Source organism: Electrona antarctica (genome assembly GCF_951216825.1).
Source record: "Electrona antarctica genome assembly, chromosome: 16".
Lineage (NCBI taxonomy): Eukaryota > Metazoa > Chordata > Actinopteri > Myctophiformes > Myctophidae > Electrona > Electrona antarctica.
The window spans coordinates 5,791,916-5,817,545 of NC_136797.1; the positions used below are offsets into that span (position 1 = coordinate 5,791,916).

The 25,630-nt window shown below is 44.8% G+C and overlaps 1 protein-coding gene across 3 annotated transcripts in view; it reads right to left on the reverse strand.

Annotated features, from left to right (window-relative positions):
• LOC306939295 (multiple C2 and transmembrane domain-containing protein 1-like) overlaps positions 1-25,630 on the reverse strand; it is an 88,546-nt gene that overhangs the window by 277 nt on the left and 62,639 nt on the right. For 2 of the 3 annotated variants that reach the window (XM_079523884.1, XM_079523882.1), the window contains exons 4-19: positions 21,495-21,574; positions 19,512-19,635; positions 10,614-10,784; positions 9,352-9,482; positions 8,666-8,852; positions 7,719-7,812; positions 7,469-7,571; positions 6,958-7,060; positions 6,681-6,782; positions 4,692-4,766; positions 4,189-4,308; positions 3,255-3,365; positions 2,441-2,494; positions 2,168-2,277; positions 1,596-1,705; positions 442-539 (exon numbers count right to left, since the gene is read on the reverse strand). In XM_079523884.1, the coding sequence (XP_079380010.1) occupies positions 442-539; positions 1,596-1,705; positions 2,168-2,277; positions 2,441-2,494; positions 3,255-3,365; positions 4,189-4,308; positions 4,692-4,766; positions 6,681-6,782; positions 6,958-7,060; positions 7,469-7,571; positions 7,719-7,812; positions 8,666-8,852; positions 9,352-9,482; positions 10,614-10,784; positions 19,512-19,635; positions 21,495-21,574 (1,773 nt within the window). The remainder of the gene's footprint in view (positions 1-441; positions 540-1,595; positions 1,706-2,167; positions 2,278-2,440; positions 2,495-3,254; positions 3,366-4,188; positions 4,309-4,691; positions 4,767-6,680; positions 6,783-6,957; positions 7,061-7,468; positions 7,572-7,718; positions 7,813-8,665; positions 8,853-9,351; positions 9,483-10,613; positions 10,785-19,511; positions 19,636-21,494; positions 21,575-25,630) is intronic. The other variant, XM_079523883.1, reaches the window with a different exon arrangement.

The following is a 25,630-nucleotide window of genomic DNA, read 5'->3' on the forward strand; positions in this document are numbered from 1 at the left end:
AAAAAAAATCGCAACCCGCAACTACCAATATTTACACGTTACTTTACAGGACAAACATAGCCAAAGTCGCTTACAAATAAGCGGACATGGCAACCCTGATAACTAGGTCTGAAAACATTGATTGCCTTTTTGATGGATCGAATAATCGAGAAGATTTCGAGATTAGTCTGGTTAGCCACTTGAGAGCTATTTTACACTTTGTTGTACAACAGTGTCCCATTTACAATTTAGGCAATTAGCTGATGCTCTTCTTAATCCAGAGCGATTTACAGTAAGCAGTGTAAACACGAGGTATAATATGCATATATGCAGTATCAGATGCATAGAGACAGTGTAGTGCCTGGCTCAGTAATCTAGGATCATAGGTAAACCTTAAGAAGCTATTATTATCCATTATCCACATGTACAGTACAGTACAGTACAGTACAGTACAGTACGTACCATCTGGACGTCGGACGGCACTCTGGAGAAGAAGTTGAGGAGCTCGTTGGTGTCGATCAGATATGGGTCGCGTAATTTCTTTGTGAATTTATTCACGCCTATAAGGACAAGACAGGAACAATGAGGTTTCGTCTGATCTCTAGACAGAGAGCAACAGTGCATGGCGGCGTGCGCACTGCGCAGGGACGGCGTGCGCACTGCGCAGGGACGGCGTGTGCACTGCGCAGGGACGGCGTGCGCACTGCGCAGGGACGGCGTGCGCACTGCGCAGGGACGTGCAGAGAGTTAGAGAGACGGGGGCTAAAATCCTGTAAGAGGGATGCCCACCAGACAGTGGCCTTGTGGTTAGAGTGTCCGCCCTGAAACTGGGAGGTCGGGGGTTCGATCCCCGGCCGGGTCAGACCAAAGACTGTAAAAATGGGACCCAATGCCTCCCTGCTTGGCACTCAGCATCAAAGGGTTGGATTGGGGGGGTCAAATCAACTAATCAAATGATTCCCGAGCGCGGCACGACTCACCGCTCCTTGGCTGCGGCTCAACCGCTCCAAGAGATGGGTCAAATGCGGAGTACAAATTTCACTGCGGTAACGTGTGTGACAAATCGTATGACTTTGACTTTTGGACAATAATAGCGAAAATAGCAGATCTACAAGCTCTACAATAGAGCTTGTAGATCAGCTATTTTCGGGGCGCAACCCAGCACTCTTTAGCTAGTGGAGATGCGGTGTAACGACATGGATTTCAAAAGCAATTCTCCTGAATGAAAGTGAATATTTTTAAAATCAAATCTTTGCTTTTCGGTGTCACTTTTTAGATGGGGGGGGGGGGGGGGTCTGCGGCCAAATACATAATTTTGTATTTTATTTTGTATTTTTGAAAACGTTTTGAGCACCACTGACCATAACAACGTAAGTTTTTCAGAAAACTGATTGGATTTAGAAGACATTTTTTAAATGTCGACGTCAGGACTAAACTTACCCCATGCCAGCACCAGGTATCTCAGAGGAATGAAGTAAACTTACCCCATGCCAGCACCAGGTATCTCAGAGGAATGAAGTAAACTTACCCCATGCCAGCACCAGGTATCTCAGAGGAATGAAGTAAAGCAGAACCGTGGCCACACCCAGGGAGATGATGGCCAGGACTAAACTTACCCCATGCCAGCACCAGGTATCTCAGAGGAATGAAGTAAAGCAGAACCGTGGCCACACCCAGGGAGATGATGGCCAGCCAGCTGATGAAAGGCACGGTCCAGTTCACTGAACTGCAGCCCAGCCGCCGCAAGGGTTTTGAGGAGGAAAGAAAATAATTAGTATTTATAAAACATGAAATATGAATTCAGCTGAAATGTCTCATGTGAAATTAACTGTGATGTCAGGGACTATTAAAGCTGCTATAAGCAATAATAAGTCAAACATTTCTTTTATTTTTTTATTCAGACAGCCAGCAATGGGGTAGAACGCTCCCCCAAAAAATGTAGTCTCTGTGACTAGGGGCCGGTCAATTTGCCTGTCTACTTCCTGATTGGTTAGTCATTGCGACCAGGTTTCTTTTTTCAAACCAATGACAAAGCTTCTAGGAACATCTTTGAATGCAGATTGCGGCCCCTAGATGTGTCACAGAGACTACATTTTTTGGGAGCGTTTTACTCATTGATGGCTGTCAAAAAAAGCAAAAAATAAAGGTAATTAAAATGTTGACATTATTGCGCAGCTTTAAAGCTCACTTCTTGATCCTCTCTCCGTAGGACGCCACGTCGTCCAGTGCACTCTGTACGCTGATGAACACGTCTTGGATGGCGTACAGCTTGTCCATCAGGCCTTTACGCTCAGAGTCCTGCAGGCACAACAACAGACAAGCTTTTCAAAGTTTTGCCATGATCCAACAGCACGGCGATTCATTCTCAACCTTTTGGCATGACAAAAAAAAAACATTTCAAAAACCCCCATCTGCCCGCAGACCCTCATTTGAAAAGATATGCCAGGTTGTTGTAACTGACCTTGTCATCCTTGTCGTCGTCCTCGTCTTCCCAGTCAAACATCACCTCCACTGACTGCAGGGGGACAGACAGGGACACAGACAGGGACACAGACAGGGACACAGACAGGGACACAGACAGGGACACAGACAGTGGGACAGACAGGGGGACAGACAGGGGGACAGACAGGGACACAGACAGTGTGGCGCAATGAATGGTTAATTATGCATGACCGGCTACGACAATCAACATCGTTGTGAGCTTGTGATTGTAGATTGGCTATTTTATTTTGTATTTATTTTATTTTATTTTATTATTTTCGTCACACAGCCAAGTAAACATCTGGCATTATGATGCCACATCGAGGCCTGCCAGTCAACTAAATCAACTGTACATTTAGTCGGCTAAAATCTTATGATATTTAGTCAACTATAACACATTTCAGATGACTAAAATAGTAAAATATGACTAAAACTAAAACTGAATGGCGTTTTATTCAAAAGACCTCAGGGGCTCCATCTTGCGCCACCCTTATCCCTTATCCCTAAACGAATTTGCAATTTTTTTGAAAAACATTAATAAAAAGGTTCAAATAGCTGATCTACAAGCTCACAATGTCTTGATGTAGATCGGCTAGTTGAACTATTTTAAAATATTTTTCGAAATAGTAAAAAAATGGCAAATACGTTTAGGGATAAGGGTGGTGCAAGATGGAGCCCCTAGGACTAGGAGAAATAGCCCCAGCTATGACAAAAACACATTTTCTGTCCAAATGAAGAGACTATTCACCGCCCAGACAGAGAGTATAGGTAAGCTGAGGTGTGTTGTTCCTCACCAGGTCTCCTGGGTCCCTGCAGGAGGTGAACAGGTAGTTCCAGGTGAACAGCAGCACCAGGGCCAGAGGCAGCATGTACAGCTCAAAGTTCCACACCACCACCACAAACAGCTGACCGGGCCGGGATTTGTTAGAAGAAAAACAAAACAAAACAAAACGTGTTTTGCGACACTCTATTTGTCTTTATATTTGGCAGCCTAGGGCATACATACCCACAGACTGGTTGTTAGACAACAGCCTAGGGCATACCCACAGACTGTTGTTAGACAACAACAACTTGGGATGCCCAAAAAGGAGGGAAAAAGGGCTGGAAAAGTATTGTGGTGTCTCTGCTATAATTGCTGCTACTTATACCCATGGATAGATGCTGAGTGACAGGCCTATATTGTACCATGAAAACACATGCCATGCTTTTGTAACCTATAATATTTGTGTCATTGTATGAGTCTCCTTTGTGTGGACATACATAAATGGTTAAAGATGGAGTGCCGTGAATTTTGTACTTTTTCCAATTTTTCATGTGTTTATGAGGTGACAGTACTTCATCAGGCCCCTTGGTTGGTATGTGCAATGATGTCTTCCCTTTGCATTTAGGGTTTCTTCCTGGAGGCTGAAACCTTGACAGTCAAATGTGCCAATGAAAAAAACAGTAATATAGTGACATCACACTATCAGCCCCTCCCCTAACCCCTCCCCCTTTATCATACAACTACAGCTGTGGGTGTGGCTTCAGTTGAGGTGGATCACCACCCACCAGGCAAACCAGGCATACTTAATGAACTGGTGGGCGTGCCCACATAAAAACGACATTTTAACAAATGCTGTACACCTTATATAACAATAAGACCTGATGGTCATGTTTTAGGGTGGAAAAGAATCACGGCACTCCATCTTTAAAAAGTGTGTGGCCCGTGTGAGTGAGTGTCCTTCATACCACGAAGGACGTGATGCTCCGCTGCGCTGACTCCCACTCGAAGCAGCTGTTAAGGTACGTCCCGTTGTTGATGAGGACCATGATGCATTTCTTCACGCGGTTGAAGTTCTGCCGGAGCAGCTGAAACGTTAGACGCCATGATTAATCGATTATTATTGTAGTGTTTGATTTCGTCGACTAATACTATGATGAAAAATGTTCGCCGACTACCTGGTTTCACTGACGAAAACAGAATGGAAACTAAGCTATGATGACTAAAACTATGACTAAATATATTGACAATTTCGTCAACAAATAAAAACTAGCATAATATGTTAAGAAGGGACTAGTGGACAAGAGATCCACTATAAAGTAAAAGTCATTTTACACTTGGCTGCGTGCTGAAAATAGCAGATCGATTGGCTATTTTCAGCAAGCCTAAAATGAGCTATAGTATTATTTCTTCTTATCGTCTTCATTATCATCGTGTTTATTATTAATTATTAACATAAGAGAACACATACTTGTTTGGAGACTTTTGGTTCTTCTTCAAGGTACTTTTGCTCCGCAGGGGCCAAGGTATTCAGAGCAGCTTTGACCTGAAGAGAAGAAGAGACCCTTAAAAAGCTGCACTATGGAACTTTAAGACCCTTTAAACCTGACGTCAAAATTAAAAAAAAGTCTTCTAAATCCTGACAGTTTTCTGAAATATCACATGTTTCTATGTCAGTGCTGCTCAATATTTCATGTCAAGTACGCCAGAAACTATATGTATTTGGCCGCCGAACCCCATCTGAAAATATGTTGTTCCAGGGACCTCCCAGAAGCAAAGATTTGAGTTAAAGATGAATTATTTTTATCTTTTCAGGCGCCGCCCACTTTTCGACCATCGCCTGTTCGCCTGCTATCGCCGGTAGTCGCCGCCGTGTCCCATAGACAAATAATGCACTTTCCGGAAAATTCGCCTGGCTGTCGCCCACTGTTAAAAAATGGTAAATGGTGCATTTATATAGCGCCTTTATCCAAGACGCTTTACATAGATTGTGCATCAATTCACTCATTCACACACACATTCATACACCAATGGTGGTGGAAAACCATGCAAGGCACCAACCTGCACATCAGGAGCAATTAGGGGTTCAGCGTCTTGCTCAAGGACACTTTGACACTAACTCTGGGGGAGCCCACAGGGTTTAAACAGATGCAGAATGACTCAAGGCCAGTCTGGTTGATCAGCTTAGGTCAGGGTCAAGGTCAGGGTTATTTATATGTCCCAAGCTGCGTGGGCACTTCGTTATTTATACGTCCCAAAGCTGCGTGGGCACTTCGTTTCACAGCAGATAATAAAAGCTCACACAGACACATTACAGACAGCAGAACATACATAGATACACCAGACATAATGTATATTATACATTATCACAAGATACAGATTGTTACATTCAATTATAAAGTGCAACTAGAGCTATCCTCACCACTCACTCCTGAGAGACTAAATTATAGCATCTATACCTCCTCCTGCTTCCCTTGTTGATGGCCTGGATGGAGGTACAGGTATAAATGAGAATTTGTACCTGTCAACCGGTTTTAGTAACAGGGGTCTTTAACCATTGGCCAGGAATTCATGCCAGGAATTCATATTCCTGGTATAGGGGGCTATACCAGGAACACACAGCTGTCTGCTCTAATGATTATGCTTTTTTTAAACACCTGCTCGTCATATATATATATACACGACTCAGACAGCTGAATTCTGTCCCCACACAATTTTGCTAGCCCCGCCCCCTTAACAACCCTGTTAAGGGCATTTCTCTGTCTGACACTGAGGTTACCATACCAGCAAATGGCAGCAAAGGGACTAGTGTATGGACAAGAGATCCAGTATAAGTAATTTTACACTTGTTTTGCATGCTGAAAATAGCAGATCTACAAGCTCACAACGCGTCGCGCTGCGACGCGTTGTGAGCTTGTAGATCGGCTGTGTTCAGAAAGTGTAAAAAATCAGTCATTACGACGGCATCAAGGCCCGCCAGAATACACTTTCGTCGACTAAATCAACTGTAGATTTAGTCAACTAAAACTAGACTATATAAACATAACCTTCCAGGTGACTAAAATGTGACTAAAGCTAAATGAAGAGACTATGACTAAAACTAAAATGTGGGTTGGTTGTGTGTAGTACAGGTAGAAGTATTTAGTACACTCACGGTGTTGTAAATGTACATTGTAGTACAGGTAGAAGTATTTAGTACACTCACTGTGTTGTAAATGTACATTGTAGTACAGGTAGAAGTATTTAGTACACTCACGGTGTTGTAAATGTACATTGTAGTACAGGTAGAAGTATTTAGTACACTCACGGTGTTGTAAATGTACATTGTAGTACAGGTAGAAGTATTTAGTACACTCACTGTGTTGTAAATGTACATTGTAGTACAGGTAGAAGTATTTAGTACACTCACGGTGTTGTAAATGTACATTGTAGTACAGGTAGAAGTATTTAGTACACTCACAGTGTTGTAGATGACTTCAGTCTCCAGGTAGATGAGTCCCTTGGTTGGACCAGTGAGGTTCTTATTCTTCAACACGTACGCCTTCTCAGCTCCGGCACGCATCTGAATGACAATTAGGGCTTTAAGCAAAGTAGTCCACTATTCAACTAGTCGACTAGTAAATTCACTAGTCGACCTAGAAGCTAAGTGTCGTCAAATGGTGGTCCATACGTGGCTCAAATGCCGAATGAATAATGGACCTTGATATGAACTGGGTTGAAAACTCATGCACACATACCTGTAACAGGGGAATGGCCACTTTCCCCAGGAAGTCTGCACTGGGGCCTCTGTCCTCGTCATAAACGCTCACCTCCAGCACAGCGTGGATGTCTTTCACATTACTGATGGAGGAGGAGGAGGAGGAGGTCCATGTCTTAGATCTTATTTAGTCATCATATAGCTTTAGTTTTTATTTAGTGAAAAAAGGTAGTCGACAAACATTCTTTTGTCATAGTTTTTGTTGAGAACATTACACTCTTCACATGGAAGAGAGAGAGAGCGAGAGAGAGAGAGAGAGAGCGAGAGAGAGAGAGAGAGAGAGAGAGAGTCTTGTTCCACCTCTGCTTTGGCAATGTAAACATACGTTTTCTCATGCCAATAAAGCTCCATTGAATTGAATTGAATTGAATTGAATTGAATTGAATTGAATTGAATTGAATTGAATTGAATTGAATTGAATTGAATTGAATTGAATTGAAACTTGAATTGAGAAAGAGACAGACAGAGAGAGAGAGGATAAAGGGACTCACAAGGTGAAGACTTTGTTCCACTCTGGGCTGAGGTTCTTGTAAACGGTGTGTGTCTGTAATCTGTCGTTGTTCAGTTCCAGCACACAGAACGGGTCACTTTTACCTGCAACAACCAATCAAATCAATGTGCTAATTGTCAAGCATTGTGAACTATAGTTTCTGTTTATTTTCGCGAAAGAAACAGATACAGTGGGTGCGGGTGTGTGTGTGTGTGCGCAGTTGAAGACGGAGCGCTCCATGGTTACTGTACCGTTGACATCAGCAGCCATCAGGCCCTCAGCTCTCATCACCTTGATCTGCACCATGCCCACATCCTTCAACCTGGACAGAGACCTCCACACACCCTGTGAAAACAACACACACACACACACACACACACACACACACACGCACACGCACACGCACACACGCACACACACACACACACACACACACAAATAGAGGTTGACCTAACCTTGAACAAAGGAACCCAGATCTACACACAGACTACACACCATGGGAGCCGCCGGAGGCTAACGATGGATGCTAAAAGCGGTAAATAAAATCCTACTATAAATGCACCACGTCTCTGCGTGCGTGCGTGCGTGTGTGTGTGTACGGTTGTAATGCACGTAACTCAAGAACAGTTCGCCCCACCGACTTCACATTCGACACACGCGTTCCACACCCCCGCAGGGAGTGCAGTGCCCGGACTCGAGTCGGTCGGACCCACGGTTCTCCAGAACCACCACAAAAGGCTCTGCTCAGGCTCTGCCAGTGGGCCAAATCAGCCTAAATCCCCTCACCTGTGCAATTTCCAGCCTCTGCCTCAGCCAATTGATTGCCATGGCAACCCCACATCTGACAATTGATTAGCCTACTTAACCAGTCCACTTTTCACAGTCAAGTCAGTTTGCCCTCTTCAGACACTGGCAGATACAGAGATCTCCATGTGGGACAGTTAAAACAGGTGCTGTGACAAGTTGACGACGGGTATTATTAGGTTCCCAAGTTGCATCGTTCTCAAGTAGGACAGTAGCCGACAGGCACGTACAGGTCTAGTACTATAAATTCTGGAATAAATTAGCCTACATTAAACAAATCCGAGATTTCTCGTGTTGGCAAAAGGAGGTTGCAAGCAAGAATGCTGATGAATCGCGGGTTCGGCATAGACTGGGTTAATTGAATAAAAGTCTTTCCCAGCGCCTCTTCTCTTACGTATCTCTGCATGATCTCACAGCGCTCTTCGGGGTCGTCCAGCGGCGTCACTTGTAGATCTGCGATGCAGACGTGCGAGGAGGCGGTGAGCGTGACCAGCAGCACCACAGTGCCCCTAGAGTCCTCCAGCGGTAACTCCATGTGGTGCGTATGCTCCTTGGCCAGCGTGGACAGGTCCAGCTCACACCTTGAAGGCGAGGTCAAAGGTCAAACACCACTTCCGGGTTACACATGTCACATCCTGGACTACAATTCCCATAATGCTTTGGTGCACTGCTCCTCCTTGTGGATAGGGGGAGGGCTGTCTTACTGAGACAACATGTAGTCCAAGGACTGTCTAAAGAGGACGAGACGCGAAGACCGTACGGGCGACGCCATGTTGCTCCATGGAAGGAAAGAAACATGCGCAGTTGAGACCAGGAAGTTGTACATGCACAAATTTGGGCACCTACAACTTCCTGGTCTCAACTGCGCATGTTTCTTTCCTTCCATGGAGCACCATGGAGCAACATGGCGTCGCTCGTACGGTCTTCGCGTCTCGTCCTCTTTAGACAGTCCTTGATGTAGTCCAGGAAGTAAGTGAGCCCAGTTAAAATCTAAAATATCTAAAACCACATATTACACACATAAAGACCCCCAGGAAAGTGTTCTAAATCTTCTGAACGTCATTAAGTGTCTTTACTGACCGTCCAATGAAGTCGTCCCGGCGTCCCGTGTCTTTGTCCCAGACGGTGATCTCCAGCACCTCCCCCGTCTCCTCGAACAGGTGCAGGTCAAACTGCTCCCTCCACTGGGGGCTCAGCGTCTTAGGCACGGTCTGCACGCGCACGCACACATGCACACACGCACACACACACACGCACGCACGCACACACATGCACATACGCACACACACACGCACATATGCACATGCGCACGCACACGCACACGCACGCACGCTCACACACACACACACACACACACACACACACATACACGCATGAAGAAAACAACACAAATCAACCACAACCAAAACGAAACAAGGAAATAACAACATTTTAGATCTACAATTTTTTTGTTCATGGCCATTGTAAACCATGAGCCTAAATCCGATATATATAGCAGATCTACAAGCTCACAGTGCACGGGACAAACTGTACGCAATAAATATAAACCAACCAGGCATATCTCAAATCCCTAAACTTAACTTCTAAGTTAGCCTAACACGAACCCCAAACTGAATCCTTTTCTATGTTGTAAACGGATCTTTTTTTTAAAAACTATAAAACAACCATTTCTCTTCTTGTGAGGACCAGAAAACGGTTCCTCACAATAGTACACAGTACACACACACACACACACACACACACACACACACACACACACACACACACACACACACACACACACACACACACACACACACACACATTTCACACACACATTGATATGCAAATAGAGGAAGGTGGAGAAGAGAAAGGCTCTACTATTGACCTAGCCTTGAACAAAGGCTAGTTCAACCTTCCTGTAATGATAACAAGGGGGTATAGCTCAGTGGTAGAGCATTTGACTGCAGATCAAGAGGTCCCCGGTTCAAATCCGGGTGCCCCCTCTAAATATTGAACATATTTTCTGTAGTACGTAGTACTGCTGCTATGCCCATTTAGACCTGAGGACGATTCTACAAATGTCTTCTAAATCCTGATAGTTTTCTGAATAACCTACGTTTCTATGTCAGTGGTTCTCAAACATTTTCATGTCAAGGACCCCCAAAAATATATGTATTTGGCCGCCGACCCCCATCTGAAAATATGTTGTTCCAGGGACCCCCCAGTAGCAAAGATTTTAGTTAAAAACGTTCGCTCTGAAAGATATTCAAAGATTTGCGCCACATTTTCACGATTTAAAAAAAATAGCAGATCTACAGATCTGCAGATGTACAAGCTCGTAGCGTAGGGGGTGTGGTTACCTTACTCTTGTACTTCTGGTCTCCCAGGCGGAACTTGACGTAGGGGTCACTCAGGCCGTTGGTGTCCATGGGGAGGAGCTCCCGGCCCTCGATGAGGGCGATGCTGACGATGCCTCGCCACAGCTGGGCCTTCTGGTGGAACTCTGAGAGACGCAGAGACGACTGCTGCTGCTGTCTCACGCACACACACACACACACACACACACACACACACACACACACACACACACACACACACACACACGCATTGATATGCAAATAGAGGCAGGCTAGCTAAAGTGAGAATCTACTGTTTGTTGACGTAGCCTTGAACAAAGGAACTGGGATGTGTGTTCTGCCTGACATGTAACAAGGGGGTATAGCTCAGTGGTAGAGCATTTGACTGCAGATCAAGAGGTCCCTGGTTCAAATCCGGGTGCCCCCTCTACACTTTAGCAACTTATGCACAGTCATACAACAGCATTAGTCTAACAATGCAAGTGTACAAAGTGGACTCTTACAGTGAACAATAAGACATAGTCCGGCAGTCGAGGTGGACGGCTGGGACATTTATATTAGTCTTTTTTATTGGCCTAAAATATTGTCTATATATATATACATTCATGAATCCACTTGCTGACCGGCTGTCGGTATTGGGCAATTGTTTTCATAGGGGTTTCTTGTGACCCTACCATTAACATCCTATGGCTGGCAAAAATGTCAAACTTTCCTTTTGCTTTAAGTAGCATGTGACAAGTCAAACTAGAGGGTTTTCATGATTCTGAATACATTCCAAGCATTAGTTTTACACAAAACATTTTCCTTGGGCTAAAAACGGCCATAGACGTCATGACAAATGTTATGAGGTCAGCACAAATGTGATGAGGTCAGCACATTTTGGGCAAGTGGCTATGGCTGTTTTTAGCCCAAGGAGTGTATTTTGTGCAAAACTAATGCTTGAAATGTATTCAGAATCATGAAAACCCCCTAGTTTGACATGTCACATGCTACTTAAAGCATAAGGGAAATTTGACATGTTTTCCTGCCATAGGATGTTAATGGTAGGGTCACAAGAAACCCCTATAAATAAAAATCCCAATACTAACAGCCGGTCAGCAAGTGGATTCATGAATGTATGTATATAGACAATATTTTAGGCCAATACATTTTTTTTCTCCACTTTAAACAAAAGAAGCCAGGCTGTCGGCTTCCCGACTAACAATACTGTTATGGCAGTGAAGGTGACCAAGCGCGCTGAAACAATTTGATCGAAAGCGCAAGCCAACAACATGGTAGCAAGGATTTTCAATCACACTCTTCAGAATGAAGCTAAAGTTGTGCACTTGTTGCTGAAGATGCATATTTTTGCAGGCTTGCAGAATGTGTATAAAAAGATATGGCATGAAGATGCAACGCATGTGCTTGTTGTTACTGACAGGAGTAGATCGCAGAGGGTGCAAAGACTGCCACCTAGTGGGCGAACAGCGGGGGTTCTTATTCAGCCTGGATCTGCCTGCTTCAGTCTGACAATCAGGCATTGGTAGGAAAAGTACTCAGTTACTGTTGTTTTAGTGTTAGTCTGGTTTGAGTCGACTAAACATCATAAGATTTTAGTCGACTAAATCTACAGTTGATTTTTGTCGACTAAAATGTATTTTGGCAGGCCTTGATGCCATCGTAATGACTGTTTTTACACTTGCTGAAAATAGCCGATCTGCTATTTCATCATGCAACCAAGTGTAAAATGACTTGTACTGGATCTCTTGTCCACTCGTCCCTTCCTAACATTTTAGTCAAAGTCAAAGTACTCAGTTACTCAGTTTTTACTTTAATAAGTAAAAGTACTAATACTGCAATTTAGAACAACTCCGTTACAAGTAGAATCCAGAATTCAAAATGTACTTGGATAAAAGTACTAAAAGTACTGGCATTAAAATGTACTCATTATGCAGAATGTACCATTTCAAGGTAAAAAAAAAAAAAGTTTTAAATTATATAAATATCTTTTGAAAATAGCAGATCTGCAATTTTCAAATGGCTGAAATGCGTAGCCTATAGGGCTGAAGTGGTTAATGTATTTCGTCGACTAAAACTAAGACGAAAAATGTTCGTCGACTTTTTTCACTGGCAAAAACTAAATGGAAACTAATTAAAAACTAAGCTATGATGACTAAACTAAGACTAAAAGTAAGACTAAATATACTGACTAGACTAAAATGTTAGGAAGGGACTAGTGGACAAGAGATCCAGTCATCACGACGGCATCAAGGCTCACCAAAATAAATGTCAGTCGACTAAATCAACTGTAGATTTAGTCGAGTAAAACAAACCTAGACTAAACACTAAAACATTCCAGGTGACTAAAATGTGACTAAAACTAAAATGAAAACTATTCAAGAGACTAATGACTAAAATAAAAAATTGCTGCCAAAAACAACACTGAACACAAAGATAACTAGAAAAAGTGCCCCTCGGGGCACAGGTCTCCACCAGGGCAGGTCAGGTTGTGGCCTCCTGGTGGCGCTATAATAGGCCAATGTGAAAAGGGTGCCATTTCTTCATACGCCTTTGATGGCAATTGGATGATTTGAGGCATTTTGTTCCAAAAATGTGTTTTGCAAAAATCCACCTGTTGGTGGCGCTATAACAGGCCAATGTGAAAAGGGTGGATTATATTCCTCAGCCTAGTAAGAAAATGTGTGAAAGATTTCACATAAATTGCACGTTGCGTTCATGATTTGAGGCTTTTGTTCAAAACGGGGCAAACTGTGAAAGCCAATTATAGCCAATTAGGACGGACGGAAGGACGGACACACACACACACGGACGGAGTGCAAAACATACTCTCTCCCCATGCCTTCGGCCTGGTGGAGACAATAAGAGGTCTATGGGCCGACGACAGCAACGATATGGGAGTGAGCGGGATAGTAACGGATATCAACTTAGAGTTTCCTACACTCACTGCCAAGAGCTGCAGAACTACAGACAGACAATAGGCGGAAGCGACAGGAATCTCATCTACGCTAGCCAACAACACATCTGTCTGGAAAGCAGATATACCTAAAGAAAAGCAAAGGCTCGCAACTCACTTTTGTGATGCTCCAAAGTATTTATTCACAATCACAGCAGGCAGGACATACAGTACAGTACAGCGTTTCGACCGGTTTTGGTCTTTTTCAAGTAGTATACTTGAAAAAGATAGGTCTGTTCGGATGAATGGGCTGCCATTGCACCTATAGGTAGCACCTTGCCATTAACGTACTGTATATTTCCAAATAACAGCCCTTACTCAAATAGCCGCCCACTACCTAATAACGGCCCAGGTTCTGACACCATTTTGCGTAATAACCGCCTCGTCCAAATAACCGCCCATGGGCCCATGGTCAGCCTCATTTATATTATTATATAATAATGCCTCCCCAGTGTCTCCCCAGTGCCACCCCAGTGCCTCCCCAGTGCCTGCAGTGCCTCCCCAGTGTCCCCCAGTACCTCCCCAGTGTCTCCCCAGTGCCACCCCAGTGCCTCCCCAGTGCCTGCAGTGCCTACCCAGTGTCCCCCAGTGCCTCCCCAGTGTCCCCCAGTGCCTCCCCAGTGCCAGCAGTACCTCCCCAGTGTCTCCCCAGTGCCACCCCAGTGCCTCCCCAGTGCCTGCAGTGCCTACCCAGTGTCCCCCCAGTGCCACCCCAGTGCCTCCCCAGTGCCTGCAGTGCCTACCCAGTGTCCCCCAGTGCCTCCCCAGTGTCTCCCCAGTGCCTCCCCAGTGCCTCCCCAGTGCCAGCAGTACCTCCCCAGTGCCTACCCAGTGTCCCCCCAGTGTCCCCCAGTGCCTCCCCAGTGTCTCCCCAGTGCCTCCCCAGTGCCTCCCCAGTGCCAGCAGTACCTCCCCAGTGCCTACCCAGTGTCCCCCAGTGCCTCCCCAGTGCCTCCCCAGTGCCTCCCCAGTGCCTCCCCAGTGCCAGCAGTACCTCCCCAGTACCTCCCCAGTGCCTACCCAGTGTCCCCCCAGTGCCTCCCCAGTGCCTCCCCAGTGCCTGCAGTGCCTCCCCAGTGTCCCCCCAGTGCCTCCCCAGTGCCTGCAGTGCCTCCCCAGTGTCCCCCCAGTGCCTCCCCAGTGCCTCCCCAGTGCCTGCAGTGCCTCCCCAGTGTCCCCCCAGTGCCACCCCAGTGCCTCCCCAGTGCCTCCCCAGTGCCTCCCCAGTGCCTCCCCAGTGCCACCCCAGTGCCTCCCCAGTGCCTGCAGTGCCTACCCAGTGTCCCCCAGTGCCTCCCCAGTGTCCCCCCAGTGCCACCCCAGTGCCTCCCCAGTGCCTCCCCAGTGCCTCCCCAGTGCCTCCCCAGTGTCCCCCCAGTGCCACCCCAGTGCCTCCCCAGTGCCTGCAGTGCCTACCCAGTGTCCCCCAGTGCCTCCCCAGTGTCCCCCCAGTGCCTCCCCAGTGTCTCCTAAATAATGGCCCTGTGCTGGCTGGTGCAAAAATAAATAACAGCCTACTGCAAATAACGGCCTGGTTCCTTATAAACGCCCGGGGTCCGAAACGATTTTGCATATTAACAGCCCGGGCTACTATTTGGTAATATACGGTATATGGTAAGATGGCCGCGGTCTGCATATGGAGAATGGGCACAAGCTGAAGTAGATCAGATGAGAAATGCAGAGGAGCAGAGGCTGGATTCTACTGTGAGGATGTTGATTTATTTGTTAAGATTGTTACCTTGCTGGATCGCTTCCAGGACCTCCGGAGCAGCATGGTCTGGACATAACGACACACATTTAGACGTCATCTCTCACTTACTTTTTTATTTTTTATCCCACGATTTTGTAACCAAATTTTCACCCCTGTGTCAATTATCTAATGTGATCCTGGGCTCTACACACCCTCCGCCAACCTGGGGAGAGCAACGGACTTGAACTCATGCTTCCTTCATGCCCGAGTGTCCAAGTTGCTCCTTTTACACCTGACAGGGGGGAGTTTCCCTGGTTGGACGTAGCGCGTGGAAGGAACACATTATTCCAACCAGTTCCTTTCCCCTCCATCAGGCGCCCCGGCTGGCCAGGGGGAGGCAGTTTAGAGACCAGGATTACTGCATGTTTTTTGTGAGGGTACCTACCCTGGGACACGGGGAGAACATGCAAACCGCCTCGGGTATGGGCACTGATGGAGGAGGAAACACGCTCCAGCACCCACAGCTCCCCGAGCGGGAATCGAACCCAAGACCTTCTAGCTGTGAGGCGACAGCACTACTGACTGTGCTATGTCACTTACTTTTGATGAATAAAATGTCAATGTCAAAAAAAGTATGTGAATACAATACCGGGTATATAACATACAATTGGGGTGGTGGTATTTTGTCTCTCTTCTCTTCTATTGAGACATTTGGATCTACTAGCCTAGACACAGGATCTGACATGAATTTTGACCTGATGGTCAGATTGGACTCCTCATGCATAGAAGGAAGCATGAGGTCAGTCCGCCATGATAGCCATGATTTAACCACAGATCTACACAATCACTAAGCTATAAAAGGTTGAATGGTCCTAGAATTATAGGAGTTGTCTAGTGGAGGAGGGTCTACAGGTCATCTGAACTGGAGAACATTTCTAAAAAGTATTGTTGATTGATGGGGTTTTTGATCTAGCTTATTTCCTACTGGTTCTTTGCTGTGCTTTGATTCGCTTTCCTTCTCTCGTATTTGTCTGTATTGTATTTTTATTTACACCATCCTGTATATAGACAGTGTATTATACATTTGACCACTAGAGGTCCTGCTTTAGCCAATGAACTTGTGTAAACTTGAAGCCATGAATGCAAAAACCAGGTCAGACAGAGGAAGTTCTGTTTGCTCCACTCTGCATGAATACAATAGCAGTAGAATAGATAGCAGTCTACTGTAGACCGAGCTCTAATGTCCTGGTTCACAATACTGTGAAACACTCACAGCTCATTCGCAAGGACTGTTTTTGGTGTACTGTTGCTGTTTATACATTATGTCTAATAAACCATTCAATCAATCAATCAATCAATCAATCAATCAATCAATCATGTAACTATAGCTGGAGTATTGTTGCAGTAAAAACATTTATAGCGCCAAAGTAAATTGAAAATGAATCTTTGATATGAAAATAGCTGCATGAGAAATGTTGATTTGAGTGAAAACAAACATGACAAGTGAGGGGCGTCTGGTAATGTTCGCTTAAAGTGCACTAAACCAACATTAAAAGTCCATAGACTTGGGCTGCCATATGACGTCATTCCGAAAGTCAGACGTTGGAGGCTATAGCGCCCATCAAAACAAAAGTATATATACTGTATATACAATTCAAACTAATAAAGTCAGACGTTGGAGGCTATAGCGCCCATCAAAACACGCCCCACGGACCCCCATTTGAAAAGATATGCCAAGAACAGAAGATTTTTACGGCTCTAGCAGTGATTTCCAACCCGTTTAATTTCAAGGACCCCCAGTTTGACATGCATTAGTCTACGGGCCCCCCATTTCATAGCATTTCTATCTCTGGGACCCCCAATTTATATTGTAAAATCAATGCTAATTTAACTCTGAGAGTGTACAAATGGAACCAAATGGACCCGTTAGGGTCCATTTGGTTCCATTTGTACACTCTCTGAGTTACAGACCCATTAGGGTCCATTTGGTTCCTAACTATCATTTAGCTGGGTCCCCCCTGGACCTCCCTCAAGGACCCCTGGGGGTCCCCGGACCGCAGTTTGGGAACCACTGATCTAGGACTAATAAGGAGGAGGAGCTTATGGAGGAGGCTATCAGTGATAGGTTTAGGCTATAAGGGGAGTCGCTACAGTCGGCAGCATGAACTCACTGTATTGACAACAGAACTCCAGCGATATGTCTTAATCGTGTCTTTCTGCTGTGGAAACACACGACGCAGAAGAGACTCACTCAGTACGTCATGTCTGTGTGTCTGCATCTCTTATTCAGTACGTCATGTCTGTGTGTCTGCATCTCTTATTCAGTACGTCATGTCTGTGTGTCTGCATCTCTTATTCAGTACGTCATGTCTGTGTGTCTGCATCTCTTATTCAGTACGTCATGTCTGTGTATCTGCATCTCTTATTCAGTAGTCAGTACGTCATGTCTGTGTATCTGCATCTCTTATTCAGTACGTCATGTCTGTGTGTCTGCATCTCTTATTCAGTAGTCAGTACGTCATGTCTGTGTATCTGCATCTCTTATTCAGTACGTCATGTCTGTGTGTCTGCATCTCTTATTCAGTACGTCATGTCTGTGTATCTGCATCTCTTATTCAGTACGTCATGTCTGTGTATCTGCAGCTCTTATTCAGTACGTCATGTCTGTGTATCTGCAGCTCTTATTCAGTACGTCATGTCTGTGTATCTGCAGCTCTTATTCAGTACGTCATGTCTGTGTATCTGCATCTCTTATTCAGTACGTCATGTCTGTGTATCTGCATCTCTTATTCAGTACGTCATGTCTGTGTGTCTGCATCTCTTATTCAGTACGTCATGTCTGTGTATCTGCATCTCTTATTCAGTACGTCATGTCTGTGTGTCTGCATCTCTTATTCAGTACGTCATGTCTGTGTATCTGTTCTGCATCTCTTATTCAGTACGTCATGTCTGTGTATCTGCATCTCTTATTCAGTACGTCATGTCTGTGTATCTGCATCTCTTATTCAGTACGTCATGTCTGTGTATCTGCATCTCTTATTCAGTACGTCATGTCTGTGTATCTGCATCTCTTATTCAGTACGTCATGTCTGTGTATCTGCATCTCTTATTCAGTACGTCATGTCTGTGTATCTGCAGCTCTTATTCAGTACGTCATGTCTGTGTATCTGCATCTCTTATTCAGTACGTCATGTCTGTGTATCTGTTCTGCATCTCTTATTCAGTACGTCATGTCTGTGTATCTGCATCTCTTATTCAGTACGTCATGTCTGTGTATCTGTTCTGCATCTCTTATTCAGTACGTCATGTCTGTGTATCTGCATCTCTTATTCAGTACGTCATGTCTGTGTATCTGCATCTCTTATTCAGTATGTCATGTCTGTGTGTCTGCATCTCTTATTCAGTACGTCATGTCTGTGTATCTGCATCTCTTATTCAGTACGTCATGTCTGTGTGTCTGCATCTCTTATTCAGTACGTCATGTCTGTGTGTCTGCATCTCTTATTCAGTACGTCATGTCTGTGTGTCTGCATCTCTTATTCAGTACGTCATGTCTGTGTGTCTGCATCTCTTATTCAGTACGTCATGTCTGTGTGTCTGCATCTCTTATTCAGTACGTCATGTCTGTGTGTCTGCATCTCTTATTCAGTACGTCATGTCTGTGTGTCTGCATCTCTTATTCAGTACGTCATGTCTGTGTGTCTGCATCTCTTATTCAGTACGTCATGTCTGTGTGTCTGCATCTCTTATTCAGTACGTCATGTCTGTGTGTCTGCATCTCTTATTCAGTACGTCATGTCTGTGTGTCTGCATCTCTTATTCAGTACGTCATGTCTGTGTATCTGCATCTCTTATTCAGTACAGGCATGTGGAATGGTGATTGTAATGGATGAGAGACAGACAGACAGACAGACAGACAGACAGACAGACAGACAGACAGACAGACAGACAGACAGAGGTGGTCTCTTGACTTGTTGTTCCTGTCTGAGAATGTGTGTGTGTGTGTGTGTGTGTGTGTGTGTGTGTGTGTGTGTGTGTGTGTGTGTGTGTGTGTGTGTGTGTGTGTGTGTGTGTGCGCGTGTGTGCATGCGCGTGCGTGTGAGAGAGAATGACACACACACACACACACACACACACACACACACACACACACACACACACACACACACACACACACACACACACACACACACACACACACACACACACACACACACACACACACACACACACACACACACACCCCCAGCGTACATACCATGGTGTGTGTGCTCTCCTCTACGGGACTGTGTTTCGGGGACAGGGTGACCAGCAGGTCGAGGGTCCCCAGGTCGTCGGCAGGGTGCTGGGGGTCCCTCAGGGCCAGAGTCACCAGGACCGTCCTTAAAACACACAAATGACACAATGCACAGCATGACATCACACACACACCATGACTTATGACATCATACACACCATGACATCATACACATTTACCAAAAATCACACCCATAGTCTACTATAGTAGACTATAGTCTATAGTAGACTATAGTCTATAGTAGACTATAGTCCAATATAGTAGACTGTATAGACTATAGTCTAATATAGTCTAATATAGTCTAATATAGTCTAATATAGTCCCCTGAGGTTATCCAAGCCCTGAACAATGACGAATAAACTGCCAGTTTAAACGAGTTCCATGTGTAAACATCCCTGTTTACTTCCAACGTGTGCTCTTTCTTTTTGGTACGAATCTCCTGCCCTTGTGCTCCTGTAGGTTGTTTCCTACAGCTTTAACTAAAAACCTATGTTTCTATGTCAGTGGTTCTCAAACTATTTCATGTCTAGGACCCCTAGAATTATATGTAATTGGCCACCGACCCCCAACAAATATGTTGTTCCAGGAACCTGCCAGAAGCAAAGATATGAGCTAAAAAGGTTCGCTCTGAAAGAATATATATATAAAGATTTGCGCCACATTTTCACAATTTTCAAAAATAGCAGACCTACAAGCTCGTAATGCTTTTGGCCACTCAGAAGACCTGGTACTTAAGACACGCATAATACTGCCCTAAGCCTTAGTTTAGCCAAATTCCAATTCTCCAAGTCTCGGCCACTCCAGCATGGTGGCGCTACGTTGAAATTGGTGACCTGCTGAAATATGTGACAATCACATATCAGACAGTGTCCGAATGTAAATCGAGTTCAACCTACGTCAGGCTACTACGTATTTAAAGACTTCCATGTACGTTGTGTGAAGTCCACATGATGATGGTCACACATTTCAGCAAGTCACCATTTTCACCATAACACCACCATGCTGGAGCAGAGATTTGGGGTATTGGAATTTGGCTAAAGGGAATTCCCTGTGAATCGGGGGGAGATGTCAGACTCTCAGGCCATCAGGATGAGGTTGTGAGGCACTCTGCTACACTCACCCCCCCTTTTGACCTCACACGGGGATAGACTAGCAGAATAACCCATGGGATTTGAACCCGGGTCTCCCGTGTGGAGAGCCAACATCTTAACCACTAAGCCAAAGGGAACTCCTTCTGATTTGGGGGAAGATGTTAGACTTTTAGGCCAGCAGGCTGAGGTTATATTGTGAGCCACTGCTACAGTTAAGTTGCTTGTAAATATTGACTGTGCGTCAGACCGTGCGGCGTGCACAACACATTTCACCCACCTGTTTTACTTGTAAAACTGTAATAGAGATAATTCTGGTTCTACTTTATTTTCCCTTCATTTGTTGTACTCTCTCCATTGCTGCTAATGGATTTACCTTCATGTTTTGTCGACTCCAACATGCATTATACATAATTCCATACCCAGTATTGTACAGTAGCTTGTGTTTATATATTGTTGTTGTTACATTCACATTCACAGCTTGTACTTGAGTCACAAATAAACTCAGCACTTTAACCCATTCAGGCCTGACGTCGAGTATTCTGTGTGCCGCATTTTCACGATTCTTTCAAAAATAGCAGACCTAAAAGCTCGTAGCGCGCCACTCGGTGGCGCGCTATGAGCTTGTAGATCTGCTATTTTTCAATAGCTAAAAGTATAACAAAATGCTTAGTTAAAACACCAAAAGGGGTCCCCGTCCAGAATGGATTAAGAGTGCAATAAATCTTTACATGGAGCCCAGTGCGGCCTGCAAGAGTTCGTTATTTTCTCTTGAGTGACAAAAATATACCCTTTTTTTTCATTTGCAGATTTTATATATTGAGGGAAATACACAGTAAGAAAGAGTAAGAAGTACCTGTGTTGCTCTAGAGACACCAGGTTGAGGTAAGCGGAGCCCATGAAGTCATCTTGAAGACCAAAGTCATAGTCAAACACCTGTGGAGAAGAAACATATATATATGTTAATACTATTTGACACGCAGCCGTTGCCCTAAACACACAGGCACACACACACGCACATGCGCACACTCACTAATCAGGGACATTGCGCACACATGCTACAAAGCTGCTTCTATTACTAACATGGCCGGCCGGCATGGAAGTGACTGTTTCTTTTGTGGCTTTCGCCTTTATTTTATATTTTTTATGGAGGGACAGATAGTAGGCTGACAGGAAATGGGGAGAGAGATGGGGGGGAAGACATGCAGTAAGGGCCGTCGGGATCGGGAGTCGAACCCGCGGCACACTGCCAGACTGGATTACCAGCCAAGGTGCCTGGACCGCTGAGCCACGGCCCAGGCCGAAGTGACTGTTTGGAACTGGGAAGTGATTCTTTGTTGCATATTTGCAACATTCATCATTCTGTACATCTGACTGCTTTCTGTAATAGTACAGTAGTTTTACTTGGTGGCCAATTACATATAATGACTTATATGTAATATATATCCTTGACATGAAATAGTTTGAGAACCACTGATATAGAAACATTGTTCTTTTCAGAAAACTGTCTGATTTAGAAGCCTTTTTTTTGTTGAATCGGCCTCAGGTCTAAACAGTAAGCCAAAGGGAATTCCCTGTGACTCGGGGGAGATGTTAAGACTCTCAGGTCATCAGGATGAGGTTGTGAGGCACTCTGCTACACTCACCCACCATTTGACCTCACACGGGGAAAGGTGCTGGCAACCCATGGGACTTGAACCCGGGTCTCCCGTGTGGAGAGCCAACATCTTAACCACTAAGCCAAAGGGAACTCCCTCTGATTTGGGGGAAGATGTTAGACTTTTAGGGCAGCAGGCTGAGGTTGTTGTGAGGCGCACTGCTACATTTATAAATTATGGTGATTTAGTTTGGACTTGTTTTTCAGAAAACTGTCAGGATGTAGAAGAACATTTTTAGAATCTGATCTCAGGTCAGAATGGGTTTTACCTTTTAAGCCTCAGACAAGGCCAACTCGGACCGTGACAACTCATGACAACAAACACACAATTTTTTGGGCCGAACAAATAATTAGAAAGGAAAAAAACTCGGCTGTTGGCTTTGTCCGAGGCTTAAATGTCTTAAAATGAATACTTTATGAAACGTCTATGGGACGTATTTCCTACAGCTTTAAGTCCAAAACTCTGAACTAACCCTTTTAAACAGTACGCCAAAGGGAATTCCCTGTGACTCGGGGGACATGTTAGACTCTCAGGCCGTCAGGATGAGGTTGTGAGGCACTCTGCTACACTCACCCACCATTTGACCTCACACAGGGTTTTTGGTTCCCTGTGTAACCACTAAGCCAAAGGGAACTCCCTCTGATTTGGGGGAAGATGTTAGACTTTTAAGGCCAGCAGGCTGAGGTTGTGAGGCACTGCCACATTTATAAATTATGGTGACTTAGTTTGGACTTGTTTTTCTGTGAAGGTGCTTGCAAATATTGACTGTGTTTTTTTTGGGCTTGTTTCTAAAGTGTAGTTGTTTATTTGAGCTACTTTCTAAAGTATAGCCAACAGCCAAGTTGACAAATCATGACAATAAACACAATTTTTTGTGGGACTGCAACGCTCTATTTCCTACAGCTTTAAGTCCCAAAAATCTGAACTAACCCTTTTAAACAGTAAGCCAAAGGGAATTCCCTGTGACTCGGGGGAGATGTTAGACTCTCAGGCCATCAGGATGAGGTTGTGAGGCACTCTGCTACACTCACCCACCTTTTGACCTCACACAGGGTTTTTTGCACCCGTATATGAACTCCATTGTAACCCATGGGAATTGAACCCGGGTCTCCCACGTGGAGATCCAACATCTTAACCACTAAGCCAAAGGGAACTCCCTCTGATTTGGTGGAAGATGTTAGACTTTTAAGGCCAGCAGGCTGAGGTTGTTGTGAGGCACTGCTACATTTAAAAATGATGGTGACTTAGTTTGGACTTGTTTTTCTGTGAAGTTTTTTTTGGGCTTGTTTCTAAAGTATAGAGCGTCACAGTCCCGCCCCCTTTCATGACGACGACAGACCCGGAAAAGCATTTCCCATTCATTTTTCCCAAGACCTTTTAAGCCTCAGACAAAGCCAACTCGGATCGTGACAACTCATGACAACAAACACAATTTTTTTTGGGCCGAACAAATAATTAGAATGAAGGGCAGGCCAGGGTACAACACTTTATTATTTTTTTCTGCCTCAAAACAAATGTTTATTGTCATGATTTGTCAACTCGCTGTTGGCTTTGTCCGAGGCTTAAATGTCTTTAAATAAATACTTTATGAAACGTCTATGGGAAAAAACGAATGGGAAATTATTTCCATGGTGCCCACATCGTTCCGAAGGGTGGCGGGACTGCAACGCTCTATTTCCTACCGCTTTAAGTCCCAAAAATCTGAACGAACACTTTAAACAGTAAGCCAAAGGGAATTCCCTGTGACTCGGGGGAGATGTTAGACTCTCAGGTCGTCAGGATGAGGTTGTGAGGCACTCTGCTACACTCACCCACCATTTGACCTCACACAGGGTTTTTTGCCTCCCGTATATGAACTCCATTGTAACCCATGGGATTTGAACCCGGGTCTCCCGTGTGGAGAGCCAACATCTTAACCACTAAGCCACAGGGAACTCCCTCTGATTTGGGGGAAGATGTTAGACTTTTAAGGCGAGCAGGCTGAGGTTGTGAGGCACTACTACATTTATAAATTATGGTGACTTAGTTGTCTCCACCAGGCCGAAGGCACTTTTTCTAGTTTGGACTTGTTTTTCTGTGAAGCTGCTTGCAAATATTGACTGTGGGTTTTTTGGGCTTGTTTCTAGTATAGAAGCGTCGCAGTCCCGCCCCCTTTCATGATGACGACGTAAAAGCATTTCCCATTAATTTTTCCCATAGACGTTTCAGAAAGTATTTATTTAAAGACCTTTTAAGCCTCAGACAAAGCCAACTCGGACCGTGACAACTCATGACAACAAACACAATTTTTTGGGCCGAACAAATAATTAGAAAGAAGGGCAGGCCAGGGTACAACACTTTATTTTTATTTTTTGCCCCAAAACAAATGTTTATTGTCATGATTTGTCAACTCGGCTGTTGGCTTTGTCCGAGGCTTACAGATCTTTAAATAAACACTTTATGAAACGTCTATGGGAAAAATGAATGGGGAATTATTTCCTGGTGCCCTCGTTGTTCAGAAAGGGGGCGGGACGCTCTATTTCCTACAGCTTTAAGTTCAAACAGTAAGCCAAAGGGAATTCCCTGTGACTCGGGGGAGATGTCAGACTCTCAGGTCACTCTCAGATGTCAGACTGTGCTACACTCACCCACCATTTGACCTCACACGGGGAAAGTAAGTTGTAACCCATGGGACTTGAACCCGGGTCTCCCGTGTGGAGAGCCAACATCTTAACCACTAAGCCAAAGGGAACTCCCTCTGATTTGGGGGAAGATGTTAGACTTTAAGGCCAGCAGGCTGAGGTTGTGTTTGAGGCACACTGCTACATTTATAAATGATGGCGACTTAGTTTGAACTTGTTTTTCTGTGAAGTGCTTGCAAATATTGACTGCTTTTTTTTGGGCTTGTTTCCAAAGTGTAGTTGTTTATTTGGGCTACTTTCTAAAGTATAGCCAACAGCCAAGTTGACAAATCAATTATGTGTTCGGCCCACCATTTTTTTTGTTTATTGTCATGATTTGTCAACTCGGCTGTTGTCCGAGGCTTAAATGTCTTTAAATAAATACTTTTTGAAACATATATGGGAAAAATGAATGGGGAATTATTTCCATGGTGCCCTCATCGTTCCGAAGGGTGGCGGGACTGCGACGCTCTATTTCCTACTGCTTTAAGTCACCAAAAATCTGAACTAACCCTTTAAACAGTAAGCCAAAGGTAATTCCCTGTGACTCGGGGGAGATGTTAGACTCTCAGGTCATCAGGATGAGGTTGTGAGGCACTCTGCTACACTCACCCACCTTTTGACCTCACACGGGGAAAGGCACCTGCATTTAACCCATGGGACTTGAACCCGGG